At 42.0% G+C, this 13,378-nt stretch overlaps 1 protein-coding gene and 1 long non-coding RNA gene across 4 annotated transcripts in view; one reads left to right on the plus strand and one right to left on the minus strand.

Moving 5' to 3' along the window:
• Window positions 1-9,928, plus strand: part of LOC119844294 (collagen alpha-1(XXVII) chain B-like) — a 307,212-nt gene extending 297,284 nt beyond the window's left edge. For all 3 annotated transcript variants that reach the window (XM_043498719.1, XM_038374938.2, XM_038374939.2), the window contains 10 exons: window positions 244-297; window positions 1,399-1,434; window positions 1,863-1,880; window positions 2,304-2,339; window positions 2,661-2,687; window positions 2,994-3,062; window positions 4,052-4,220; window positions 4,458-4,567; window positions 7,339-7,557; window positions 8,325-9,928. In XM_043498719.1, coding sequence (XP_043354654.1) covers window positions 244-297; window positions 1,399-1,434; window positions 1,863-1,880; window positions 2,304-2,339; window positions 2,661-2,687; window positions 2,994-3,062; window positions 4,052-4,220; window positions 4,458-4,567; window positions 7,339-7,557; window positions 8,325-8,471 — 885 coding nt within the window. In that variant the 3' untranslated portion in view covers window positions 8,472-9,928. The remainder of the gene's footprint in view (window positions 1-243; window positions 298-1,398; window positions 1,435-1,862; window positions 1,881-2,303; window positions 2,340-2,660; window positions 2,688-2,993; window positions 3,063-4,051; window positions 4,221-4,457; window positions 4,568-7,338; window positions 7,558-8,324) is intronic.
• Window positions 9,929-10,495: 567 nt separating this feature from the next.
• Window positions 10,496-13,105, minus strand: LOC122456880. The gene is made up of 3 exons (XR_006276037.1): window positions 13,011-13,105; window positions 11,753-11,935; window positions 10,496-10,924 (listed from the first exon to the last, which is right to left on the minus strand). It is a non-coding gene; the product is annotated as an uncharacterized LOC122456880 (long non-coding RNA).
• Window positions 13,106-13,378: the final 273 nt, after the last annotated feature.

Below are 13,378 nucleotides of genomic sequence, written 5' to 3' on the forward strand. Positions count from 1 at the left end.
AATGTATGAAATCCCAGAGATGCTCCTTAAACCCTTGGGCTCTCAACACAGCAGAAGTTTTAGTGTAGCAATTTGTCCTTTAAGAGTCTCTGATTCAGCTGTTAAGAATGAAAAGACAACTCCAGCATCCTTGAGGGGGGAATCAAAGATATTGTGATATTCCACAGGTCTAGTTTGGTAAGAAATGACTTCCATTCCCTAGACCCCAGTTCATTAATGTCTTTTTCTCACTTTCTGTTTTAGGGAAAGGAAGGTATTATTGGTCCACTTGGAATTCTGGGTCCTACAGGAAACTCTGTAAGTGTGTCTATTGTCTCTGCCCTTCATTATTACAGCTTATAATGATGGAGGGTATTTAGACAAGTGTTTGCTGCTTCCTCAGAAGTCTCTGAATTTCACTTCCTAGCTAGGTACAAGGTATAAGCTTTAGGTATAAGCCTAAACCTTATCTGAATTAACAGGGGGGGAAAAGTTTATTTTTATAGAATAAACCAACAAAAGTGCAGCTGCAGTCACAGGAGTAGTGGGAATTCTTAGTTTATAAATTAGCAGCCCTATAAGTATGGGTTTGGGGTGGGAAGGATTAGACTGTTAAGGGTGATATATTTATAAGCTGTGGAGCCAGATTTGGAAAAGAACTCCTCAGCAAGTAGTGAAATTTTCAAGAGAGTTAGCACCAAATGTGCTGAGCTCCTCTGAAAATTTGGCCAAGTATCACAACGGGAAATACTAGTTTCTGAGCACTTCTGAAGATCTGGCCCAGGACTCCTATTCCCACCCCAACTCCTAAAATCCAAAAGGGGGCATTCAGTCAAAACTTCCTAAAAATAAATAAAATTTTTCTCTGCTTCCCTCCTCTTATTTTATGATGCCACTTTCAAAGTCAAACACACACACAGGAACTGATGTTAATAAAGATGAAAAAAATCTATGGGAAAATACAAGGATCAGTTTTAAAAGTGAGGTGGGATGAGCTGAATTAAATGTCCCAGGGAAGAAATATGCAACACCCTAATTGGCAGGTGTGGGGCAGAACAAGTACACACCTCGCAACTCTCTGATACCAAACAGCATATATGCACCAGAAGTGCTGTAACGGTTACAAAGCCGTGGCTGCTCCCTTGACATGCATACCTTTAGCCAGACTTCAGCCTGGAAGTTTACAAGTGGAGTGAACAAAAAGGAACGTTTATAATCTGTGAAACTTTCAACAACACTAGCTCCTTTTTCCCCCAAAGAAGGGAGGCAAGACAGACAACCAGCCATGTTTTGTTTAGAGATATAGTGGGGCCACATGCAGAGAGTTTTTCACCAAAACATGTCAAACCCTCAACATGACGATTACTCTTATTAGAGCCTGCCTGATTCTAATCACGTTCTATGTGGTTCTTTAAATAGGGTCCCAAAGGAGACAAAGGCAGCCGCGGTGAAACGGTAAGGGCTCTTCCAGAATCCTTCAGGCTGTTCTCAGATTGGGTAGACAGAGGATACCAGACAGGTGGAATAGGAGGGAGCAAAAACTAATTCAGCCTTTCATCCTTCCAAGATAGATAGAGTGAGTTTCATGCAGTTTTATTGTGTGCGCATTTTTCAGAAGAGTCTTTTATAAAAAAAAATGTCTCTTTCTGCGCTGCATAGACATTAAAGATCCCAAGGCAGTTTTCAAATAACTGGGGATTCTGCCTCAATATCCTTTGCCATAATTTCCCTTTGCAATATGCTGGTCCCAGGTATCTTGGTGCCCTCCAACGTGGCTGCATTTTGATACAGCTTCTAAAATATACTGGAAACCCTTGAGATGAAAGACACTACATTAAAGGCATGCAATCTTTTGACAAACTCCTACTGATTTTCTTCTGCAGGGTTTGCAAGGTCCAAGGGTGAGTATTTCAGACCACTGTTTTCTGGATGTCATCATCCTTGCTTGACTAAACGGATGTGCAGCAAAATCAGGTGCTGCAAAGTTTAGGAGGGAGTGAGAGGAAATATTGACAGTAGGGAAAGTTAAAAAAAAAATTGGGGGTTGGCATGGGACCAGAGAGGTGCAGCCACATGCCACTAAGGATGACAAAAGCATGAGAGCTACATTAGGAGACAATATAGCATAGTAAAAAAACTGCACTGTGGGAAGATATGGCTACCTACTGTCTACACAACGGGTTGAGCTGAAGGACAATAATATGTTGAAGAGCTGGAAGATTTTTGGGAGAGAACAGATATGGGAGGGGGCTCATCTTTTTCTGGGATACAAGGATGAATAATTTCACTGCTGACATTTTACTCACTTATGCTTTTCTCTTTAGGGTCCACCAGGTCCACGAGGACTCCCCGGGCCTCCGGTACGTACATCGGGAAAGGGTTCAGAGGATGACAAGCCCTATCCAAAGAGACTACTCATTTATTTGGAAATTACACTGATTCCTCCTGTAAAATAAAGGATAATAAATTACTTCACAGGGAGTTTGCATGTCTGAATGAACTAATGCTTGTAACGCACTTGGAGATCTAAAGAAAATAATATTGCTACTCTCTCCCCTCTGTAGTGAGGACCCCACAGGAAAGAGGGATAATCTCAAAAGGGGATCAGAAGTTCTTTGACAATATTATCCACTGAACATAAAAATCAGTCATAGTTAACAGTTTTTTCTTTTGGTTTCTAGGGTCCAACAAGAATTCCAGCTTCATTTGTAAGTTGCTGGGTTTTATTCTATATGATAAATTATTTGTTGTTGATAGTGAATGAAGTTGTGATACGTAGAGCTCAGAAACTCACAAGTGTCTTGCTTTCCCAAGCTGATGTCCCTTACCCTAGAACATTCCCCCTACATGGACTGAGCAGAAGATACCATTCTAGCAGGATATTGCTTGTATTTGGCACCTAGATATAGAGAAACATCTGCTGTTCACTTTGCTTGTGCAAAGGGCACTCATCTCCTGTTACAAATAGGTCTCACGATCTCCTAAAATGCCATCATCATATTTTCCCCCACCAGCAGCAGGATGGCTTTGGTGCAGCTTTCCAGGCAATGATGGACTCAAACAGCGCACTCAAATCTACAGAGGTACTAGCATGCTACCAAGCTTTGATACAGAGCGCTGCACTGTGTAATCTTAGAGGGGAAACAGCCTTTCATGCCACCTTGCCTGCTCTTTTTATGTAAAGCAATACCATCTTCCCATTTCCTTCCATGATCCTATCCCTCTACCAGTATACAACACAAAGCCTGAATGCATGGTTCTTACTCACCTGACTTCAGTAGGAATTTTGCCTGTGTAAGGACTGCAGGATTAGACTTTGCTTTGTTAAACTTGTGCAAATCTTAACATTTCCTTTCTCTCACCTCTTTTCAATGAGATGTCCAGTCTGTTCAGTCGCTCGATAATTTAACAGGGCTCTCAACCTGAGCTGCGTTCAAAATGTTTCTATTCAGGTAGAGGTGTGCTCTAGATTACAAATGCATTGCTTCTTTTCTAAAGAATCCTACTGTTCCCACTAAGAACAGACGAATATGTTTAAGGCCCCCCATCAGTTCCAGAACCTAGAATGCTTCTGTTCTGCTGTTGGAAAAAGGTGGGGAGGCATTATCCCCATTGTAAAGTATTGCAAAAATTTCGCCCATGCACGTTATTGCCAAGACTGGACTGGGCTGCCATCAGAGAATGCTTGTGCTCTCCGAATAGAATCCTGGGGGATTTCTGCCCTCTTAATGTTTTGCTTCTCTCTTTTGGGGAACAGTGATGAATAGCTGGGACCATCTAGTGTCAGTCATGCTTCCTTCTTTATAGCATGCATGTGGGAAAGATCCCAGTTCAAAACAGCTAGCTATGACTGTATGGAGTGAATGGCATTGACTAGTACTTTCATTACTGACTGTACCTTTTGCCTGGGGTGTTTTTTCCAAGAATACAAAGGGGTCAGTTGCCATTGTTACGCATTCTGATGACTTATCTAGCCAATGCAGCATTTGTTGGTGGGGGCTTCTCAAACCGCAACAGTTCTATCAAGCTCAACAGTCAGTGCCTGACTGCCATCTTCTCTGTTCCACAACAGAGCTATCAACATTCAGACTTTCTGATGCTAAACCAGGAAGGAGAGATCTTTAAGACTCTACACTACCTCAGCAACCTCATCCAGAGCATCAAAAGACCCCTAGGAACCAAGGAGAACCCTGCACGCATCTGTCGAGACCTCATGAACTGTGAACAGAAGATGGGTGATGGTAAGCAGCACAACCATGTCCTGGGAATTCTCCCAGCTGCAAGAGGGATACATGTATACGGCCAGTTAAAGCAGTTCAAACAAACAGGCCCACTTTCACGGGACTAGCATAGACACATTATGCAGAGAAATTAAAAATCTCTTCATCTGCTGACACCTTTCTGGATCTTATGCATGGGAAATGCTGACTGGTTCACTCACCTATTCTTCCTCATCCCAGATTGCTCCCTTTCTTCAGGTACTTACTGGATTGACCCAAATCTTGGCTGTTCTTCAGACACCATTCAAGTCACCTGTAACTTCACCAAAGGTGGACAGACATGTCTCAGCCCCATCACTGCCTCTAAGGTACACAATCTCAGCTGGCTTCCCCTCCCACTAGAAAGCAAATGCTATGTTGTTAAAGTGAGATTTAGGGTAGTGCGTAACAATGTATATTGATTTGTGCTACAGCAGTAGTAAATTCTACCCTCTTTATCAGTTTCCTCACATTATTGGGTATGTATTAGTTCTTATATTGCTTTTGCAAAAAAAAATGCTGCTTATTCTTCTCCAATTACATTCTAACACCGTTCTTTGTCTATATTATGGCTGAAACCATGACAAGACTGATTAGACTGCCCCACCTCCTCTCCAGCTAGTCTGTAGTCCCCATAGATCAGGGAATGAATGCTAAGGTTCTACGAACACATGGATAATTTACCAGTATCATTAGAAGTGGGTGAATATTCCAAACATGCTTCCAAAAATATTTTGTTGAATTTTTAAATTAAGTCCCTTCAGTCACGTTCATGTCTATTTGTATTTGCTTTCCATAAATGGTTGTGAGAAACAGTTCAACTCGCATGCACAAGCGCTTTAGGGTGAAATCCTGTCTTTTTTTACTTCAATGGGAGCAGGATTTCGCCACAGAATTTTAAATTCCCCCATAAGTGTATTTAGAAAGAGGTGCTTGCAATGCACACTCATCCAACTAGGGACCAGAAACAATATTAAGATTTATCAGAACTAATCACCACAGTTCTATTATCAAAGTACTTGAAGAGAACTATTCAGTGATTTTGGGGGTAAATTTCTTTAATTTTGTGGAATGATCCAATACATTCTTATCCCCAAGAAGTGGGAAGAAATAGCAATCTGCTTCCAGATTTTCCACAAACAGGAACAGGCTTATTCATTCACTTTTAATCAGGATGAATGAGTGGCGCATGAGACAAGAGCAGAGAAACTAGAAAAAGCCCAAACTCTAGGTAAGACTGGAAAGCAGGAAGCTTTCTGAAGTTATGAAGACGACTCTGTGATAGTACCATAATGTACTTCCTGTATTTAATTATTACAGCACTAGACTCTCCCTACATTTATTCCTTCTCCCTGAACATATTGCTGTCTACAGCAACAGGAGGGATGGTGGAAGCTTTTCCAACATAGAGCTGTTGGCACAGAGGAATAAGCATTCTCTCTAGTTCCACTATTGCCTTGCTTATCACTGACAGCAACAGTTACTTGCACAATATGGGTGTACACTCCAGATAAGCAGTTAAAGAATAAAATGCTTGTTTACTCAATAACTCCACCCAAGACTGAAGGAAGTATAAGTTCCAAGGAACTATACCCAGTAGGGATGGGATTTTCAAAAAAAAAAAAACACAGCCTTGGGGTGTGATTTTTCAAAACTAGTAGGCCTAACTCTGCTCCCATATTCGTTTAGCCATCACCTACAAGAGCGAATTCAGCCAAAACAAGCCACCTACATAGTATGAAATGTCAAACCAATCAGAAACAGAACAGTGATGCTTGCTTCATCAGTGTCAATGGTGGATTCCATACAAAGTCAGGAGTCTGCAAGGCATTAATAAGCTGTTCAGAACTCACTGTAGGCTTCAAGAAAACCTGACGTAAAATCGAGAATCCACTTTGCACCTGAAAAGAAAAAACCCACAATTGACATTAATTGGCCCCTCAACAGAGAAGCCAGTGGGACTGAATTTCCCTCCAATCTTTAGATGGGGTGCTACTAGTTCAAAGGTGTATTGGTTGGGTAGTGTGGTGAAAGTTTGTCTTTCCACTACCCCTGCTGCATGGCTCACTGGAGGACTTCTGTCTCCAGGATTATTTACCCAGCCCTGAACTCGCACAGTGTTGCAACTAAGCAGAAGATTCAATAGCAGTAAGACTGGAATTCTTCTTGGTCTCTTTAAACAAAGCCCAGCCTGCTTCTTGCCTTGTAGGCTTCCTTACTGTGGGCCTAGGCTGATTTGAAACTGCCCTGTCTACACTCTAGTTAGAAAAATTTTTTCAAACCCTTTGTTGTTTACAGCTATGCCAGACTAGTCTAATAGAACCGTGCAGGTATGACAGAGGGGCCTCCTTTCACCATGCTGCTTTGCAGAAGCAAGGTTTGAACCAGTGGCTCACATTTCTTTTCTCATAACTAGGAACCTGTCAGTCTAGTATTACAAAGTCAGCAATCTCTGTCCCCCCTGCAAAGGGAAGCAAAATCAAATACAAGAAAACTCTCCAGGCTGGTTCAGCATCTAGCCAGGATCACATTGGGCATATAGATTGAATACAAAAAGGGCTCCAAGTTAAAACTTTAATTCCAGAACCCTGTGACATTCACATCTGGAGTCAAGTGCCAGCACCCAGACCTACACAGTAACAAAAATCTTGTGTGGGGTACATTACAAGGACTGCCCTGTGATTTTGAACTGTTTCACCCCACAACAGCTGTCTAAATTGCCCATTTAGCAAAGTGAAAAAGTTGGGGACAGCAAGTATCATGGGCCAGGGGAGGGTAAGCCACCCCAAACCCAGGCTGTGGCCCCGCCCATGCTCCTCCTTGAAGCCAGTGGGAGCTCAGCTCCACTTGGTGGCCTAGGGCTCAGGCGTCTGGGTGACCAGCGGCACAGGGGTTGCTCCTGTTAGGCTAGCCTCCCCCAAGGGGGGGGGGGATTCACCTTCTGCCCATGGGGACAGCTGTAATGTACATTAATACACTAAATATCTTTGCTGCTGCTTGCACTAACTTGCACCACTCTAAGCCTACTGGGTGTACCTTACTCACGGTCTTCGGGATGGGGTGTCTTAATTTTCATATCATCTCTTTGTTGCCTTAACAGCTGGAATTCAACATTGGTAGAGTCCAGATGAACTTCCTTCACCTACTGAGCTCAGAGGTGGTTCAGCACATCACCATCCACTGTTTGAACATGTCAGTGTGGAGGGAAGGGTCAGCTCAGAAGCCTTCAGAAAAAGCTGTGCGTTTCAAGGCCTGGAATGGACAGATATTTGAGGCAGAAGGGCCATTCAAGCCAGAGGTGGCAACAGATGATTGCAAGGTACAGAACCCCTACAACATGGCCAACAAAGCAGCTAAAAAATAAAAACCCAAACTGACCTAATAGAAAGTGGGAAAACTGGAGATGCAGCATGCCCAGTCAAGGGGACTTCACAGGGACATAAGAAACCAGAAGACATTAAATTTAGCCAAAGTCTAAGTACCCTTAGAGCATGCTGCAAGATCCAACTATTTGTCAGTGCTTCCCCACCAAAACCAAAAAGACAAGGGAACAGTGCTGGAAGAGCATTAGCCTCTAGGAACCCCACTATGAGCAATTTGCATACAGATCTAATTAACCTGGGCAGCACTTATATTCTGCAGTAAGAGATACTATAGAAATGCTTAAAATAGAGAACACATTTGAGTACCCCTTTTATTTAGAAGAGTTTTCTGCCTGGAGACCGTGTGACCTAGTGTATAGAGTTGAGAGATCTGTCTTCAATTCCCAACTCTTGCCCAGGGTTACACTGAGTCAGTGGCCATCTTTCAAATCCACACTTTGAAGGGTGACATCTAATTTTAGGTGCTCAGCGTAGAGGTTTCATTTTCAGTGATGCTGAGTACTCACAGCTTCTACTCACTAGATCACATTGCCTCCATTTCCCCAATCCACAGTGTCTCACTTTGCCATAACTATGAACTGGTGATAACTTACCTGTCTCCGTAGATAGTGCTTTTCAGCCATATATTGATGGAAATTATTCTTCCCCCCAGGGATCTCACTCACTCAGTTAATTGACCCATTTTCTCTCCCTCTTGTTTCAGATTCAGGATGGACACTGGCATAAGACTGTCCTTATGTTTCGGACACAGGACCCTAATCAGCTGCCAATTGTCAACATCTACAACCTTCCACCATCCGAGCCAGAGAAACAGTATCACCTCGAGGTCGGACCCGTATGCTTCCTTTGAACTGTGATCTCTACAGTGCTCCAAGGTTTTGACCCCTTTTGGGGGGGCCTACATGTTTAAGTAGGATCCCCTGTCCCTCTTCAGCACAGATGGCTGGGTCGTGTCATTTGGGTCAACTGTTGCTCTGGCCATAGGGCTCAAAGTCTTAAAGAACCTTGATCTCCCGAACTCAGTCGATTCTCCAGCATAGTCTTGAAAGAAATTTTAAAAAGCAGAACACTGGGGTGATCCTGGCATGGGCCAAGACATGAACAGTGAAGGGAGATCAGGAACTTGAAGGCCAGATGTCACAAGCAATTCCATACACAGAGCTTTTTTCACAACCAAAGAAATAGAGAGAGATCTCAAGAAGAAACCTACAGTGCATATCTTTGTCCTACCCAGTTCCTGAGTTACCAAATGTTCTTTCCATAAAATTAGAGCCTCCCTTTAAGAGCTCATCATCGTCTGGACAGCTCACCGCTGAATAAGAGAGAGAGATGAAGTTCTCATAAGTGGATTTGCAAGTTGAATCTGGCTGCTCTGTGTACAGGAAGCATTTGATGTGCAATATTAGAAGAGAAACAAATATATAGATATATATTTTATTTAAGCAAAAAAAAATTAAGTTCTTCCTTCCGTGAGTCAGTCTAATAAACGTCCCTTCTCATGTGTGATGATAGGGTGGGGGAGAGTCCCAAAGCTGAAAGGGGAAAATAGATGTTTGGGGGGGGAGGGGCGGGGGGGAAGAGATTGGTGCTAAAATAGAGAGAGAGGATGGGCTCGTCTGGTTTGTTTCTACCTCTCACTGTGAAATCGCTGGTGCTCTTAAAAAAAAAAAGTGTGGTGTTTTATATATGATTTTAAACTATTTAAGGTTCTGAAGGTGCTACAATGTTTTGCCACAGACCCAAAAAAGCCAACAACCTTGGGGACTTCTCTCTAGAACAAGAGAAGGTGGCGGGAGGGCAGTTTGCAGTCTTTAGCTAAATCAGAAGAAAAAATTAAAATATTTTAAACACACTAACTTAAAGGCAAATGATTTTTTTAAATCTAGGTTTGTAAAGATAATTGCCTTGGGTGTCAGTAAATAGACCGCACAAAAATGTGTCTAAAATAAGTGTGTCCTTGGGTTTTTTAATGGCATTTCACTGTTTTATTTTTCTGTGGGCAAGTTGTACCCCCCAAAGCTGTAAGAATTCAATTGTAGGGGAGCCTTGAAGAGAGCTAGCTTGGGTTGTTTCTGTTATATAAATAGTTTTTCTGTGTTAATGTGTATAGTTTCCTTGCCAGCTCTTCTATATGCAGTGATTCCCTACAGTGGGATCCAACAGCTGATCTTATTTTAAAAAAATAAAAAATCTTGTCAGGACCTGTCTGTCAAAGCTGAAATTACGGTACCTTGTTGCTTCAGAACCCCTCCAAGCTTGGAGGGGTTTTTGTAGAAATCTAGACTCTGTGTGTAAATTTGGAGTTTTTTTTTTTAAAAAAGATAATTATGGTAATCTCTATTCTACATAAGGAATAATATTATGTAATCTGAGCTGTACTGTATCAAATGCTTCAGTGCCTGTTTTGGAGTTTTTCATGTCTTGTATGGACTATGGATTATTTTGTTTGGAGAAAAACAGGTCATTTTATGTATTCTTTTTTGCAATGGTCTTCAGTTTGTTTTTCCAGTGAGTTTAACAAGATTTTTCAAATACCTCAACTCCCTTTCCGATTCTGGTGCTTCTCCTCAAAATACCTCAAGCTGCCAGCGCAGGGCTCAGCCATTGAGTGCCTCTCATCCCAATCATTCTTCAGCTCCTAAAGTGCCTTTCTGTTGAAGTTACCATAATCTCATCTCTTGCTTGCTTCTTTCCTAGCACTCCCACACACATTCTCTGTTCCATTTCTCATCCTTTTGTTGATAGTTTTTTATGTTTCATGAGGTTGGAATTTTCATTTGTTCGCCTTTTTTTTTGTGGAACTTTAAATAAATATTTAAAACTGAAGCATTGAAATGGGACTTTCATGGTTTTTTGCTTCTTCACAGGAAATTAAGAGGGGTGAGAGGAGCAGAAATATCCTCAGGTTCAAAGCTCTAACACAGGTGGAGCTTAAATCAGCCCCCTACGATCCTGCAACCAGCATCATGGGGACAGAGCACATCACCTGCATAGAGAGCCGTATTGGCTTAGGCAGGACTCTGAATGGGGGCACGGTTCTGCCTATAAGGCACTCATTGCAGGATGAAGCCCATCGCTGCAAGCAGACCAATTGATAGACCCTTTATCTGAAAAACAAACAAATCCTAAAAAATCTTCATAGACGATTCACCAGCCCAGGCACTAAATCCTCCATTTAGCCATAATAGAAAACACAAAATACTGATCCATCAAAATCACTTACCCCAGTCAAGACGAGTTGTTCAAGCATATGTACGACAAAGCTGCCCACCAAGCTGCTTTCCCTTCAGGTTACTCTCTCCGCTGGAAAGAAAAGAAAAGAAAGCAGCTAGCACTAGTCTTTTCCACTAGGCTCCAATAACCCCACATAGCTGTTTAAATCATGTTTCAAAACTGTGTTAATTCTTGATTGGGTGTGAGCAGGACAAAATGTGTACATTAGAGTAAGTTTTAGTCCAGGTACCTACTGCACCTGCTGGCTTTGCCAAGACTTCTTTCAGCCATTCAGTTAAGTTTGGGAAGATGCATGGCCTGGTGCATGAGCTTCCATTCAACTGGTAATAGCTACCCATATTACAACTAGAGCTCAACGTATGCATAGATCAGTTTGGATTTCCCACAGAAGCAACTAGCTCATTTTCTCTTCCAGGAACAGCTAGCATCCTGCTTCCTGGAAGAAAGTTAAAAATTGCAGCTTTAAATGGTCATTCAGTGCTACTTTGCATGAATTCTCATCAACATGGGTGACTTTTTGCCAGATCTACCCTATCCCAATCCCTCCCTCTTACCCTAGGCTAGGTTTGAAGGGGAAATCGTAATCAGAGGCAGGCAGCTGTGGAAATGTTGCTATAATTGCATAATAGAACTGATGGGAAACAGTTCCAGATAAGCTTTGACAGTATGTCAAAAGAAGCACAGACACTGAAGGGCTGATTATATCTGACAGAAGTCCACTGTTATTCAGTCACAAAATGCTAGTGTTCAGGAAAGAGACATTTAAATTTCATCAAAGGACAAATACAAGTGCACACAATTAGCTACACATACAGCTATGTGGCCACCAGCCCATCATATTATATATCCACCAAACAAAAGGATACAAAGCTTAGGGATTAAAAGCAGTTAACTCACTCTGAAGCTAGAGAAGTCATAACAGTAAAAAAAAAAAAGTCCATTCGCATTGCACTGACAGTTCCTTTGCCTTATGTGCACAGTTGGTGTTTGACAAGTGGGTCTCTGTCTTCCAAGGACTGTTCGTAACACATCTAAGAGGATTAGGAAATAGCTAAGCAAGGGAAGCTGGTCTATCAGGATCTAGAGAAATAGCAGAGGAGGAAAGGCAGGTTATAAAGGCCATTTTATCAATACAAAGTTAGATCTATTAGTCTGGTGAGACTGCTAGTGCAATAGTTGAACAGTGAATCCAGCAAGGCAATCTTAAAATCTACAGGGATTAATGCTGTAATGAACAAAATTAATGCATAGAAGTGGCATAAGACAAGCCCTCTCAAAGGGCTCAGATACTAGAGTGATGGGTGCCAACATAAGAACCTATATAAAAAGACAAAGGCTGAATAAAGCGCCAAAATCTTCTCTCCTTTACACTAGTGCAACTCCAAGTCAATAGAATTATACTGGCATGATAGAAGATTTAGTTTGTTTTCAGCTCTCTGTCTCAGTCTGCAATGCCAAAGGGGTTTACTTTTAAGAGTGGCAGCATCCTCCATATCTCACTGTGGGCAAGGCTTAGCACCTTCCTGGGAATGGTATCCCTTGTCACCCTACACAGGATTTAACAGCACTATCACCCAATTTATAAGCCACGCTGTGACTAAGCCAATGTAGCAAAATATGAAAGTTCCCTAAGGATTTTAGTCTGCTCTAGTTACAGCCTCAGCAGGGTCCCATTATCTCAGACCACAAGGCTGTCAAAGTGCCACTTTGAGGCTTCTTTAGTCAAACATACATAGCTTTTAAGTCCAGCACAAAGCAGGTGATATAGTTACACAGGGTTTCTACATCCAACAGGTGTCCTCAGAGGGTTCTGGGATGATTTAGAGAGGAAGGATGGTTCTGTGGTAAAGGCACTAGATTGGGACTCGGAAAAACTGGGTTCCATTCCCAGTTCTGCCACAGGTTCCATTTGTGGCCTTAGTAACTTGCCTCTGCTTAATTCTCCCTTTCCACCTCCCTGGTCTGTCTTATCTACTAAGACTAAGTGCTTCAAAGTAGAAACCAGCCTACTCCATTTATGTAGTGTCTAGCACAACAGAGCCCCAATTTCATTTGGGGCCCCTGGCCGTTGTGTAATAAAAATAAATGACCATTTCTTATCTGACTTAACAGAAGCTAGTATAAGAGGAGGCCAACAAAGCCTAGCAGGGCTCACCTCAAACTCCTGAAGATCCCACTTAGGCAGTGATGGAGGCCATATCTGGCAGATGCATTCAAGGCAGCATCTCAGAAAGGAAATGCAAAAATACCGATCAATCTAGACAGAAAAGCAGACAGTAAAAGAAAGAAGCTGAAAGGAAACTAAGGAAAGAAGGATGAGTAGTTAAAAGTTTTGACATTATTACAAATTGATTTATTTAATACTGAGGGGTTAATTAATTAAAGAACTATGGACAGTTAATGGTGTAAAATAGATAAGCCCTTAAGCAGTGACAATAGTCCGTCATCAGCAAGGAATAAGGAAGCAACAGTGTAAAGGAAGTTGAAGCCATTATACCTCATTAGCAAGCAGGCACATCCCAT

This window comes from Dermochelys coriacea, chromosome 16 (assembly GCF_009764565.3).
Source record: "Dermochelys coriacea isolate rDerCor1 chromosome 16, rDerCor1.pri.v4, whole genome shotgun sequence".
Classification (NCBI taxonomy): Eukaryota; Metazoa; Chordata; order Testudines; family Dermochelyidae; genus Dermochelys; species Dermochelys coriacea.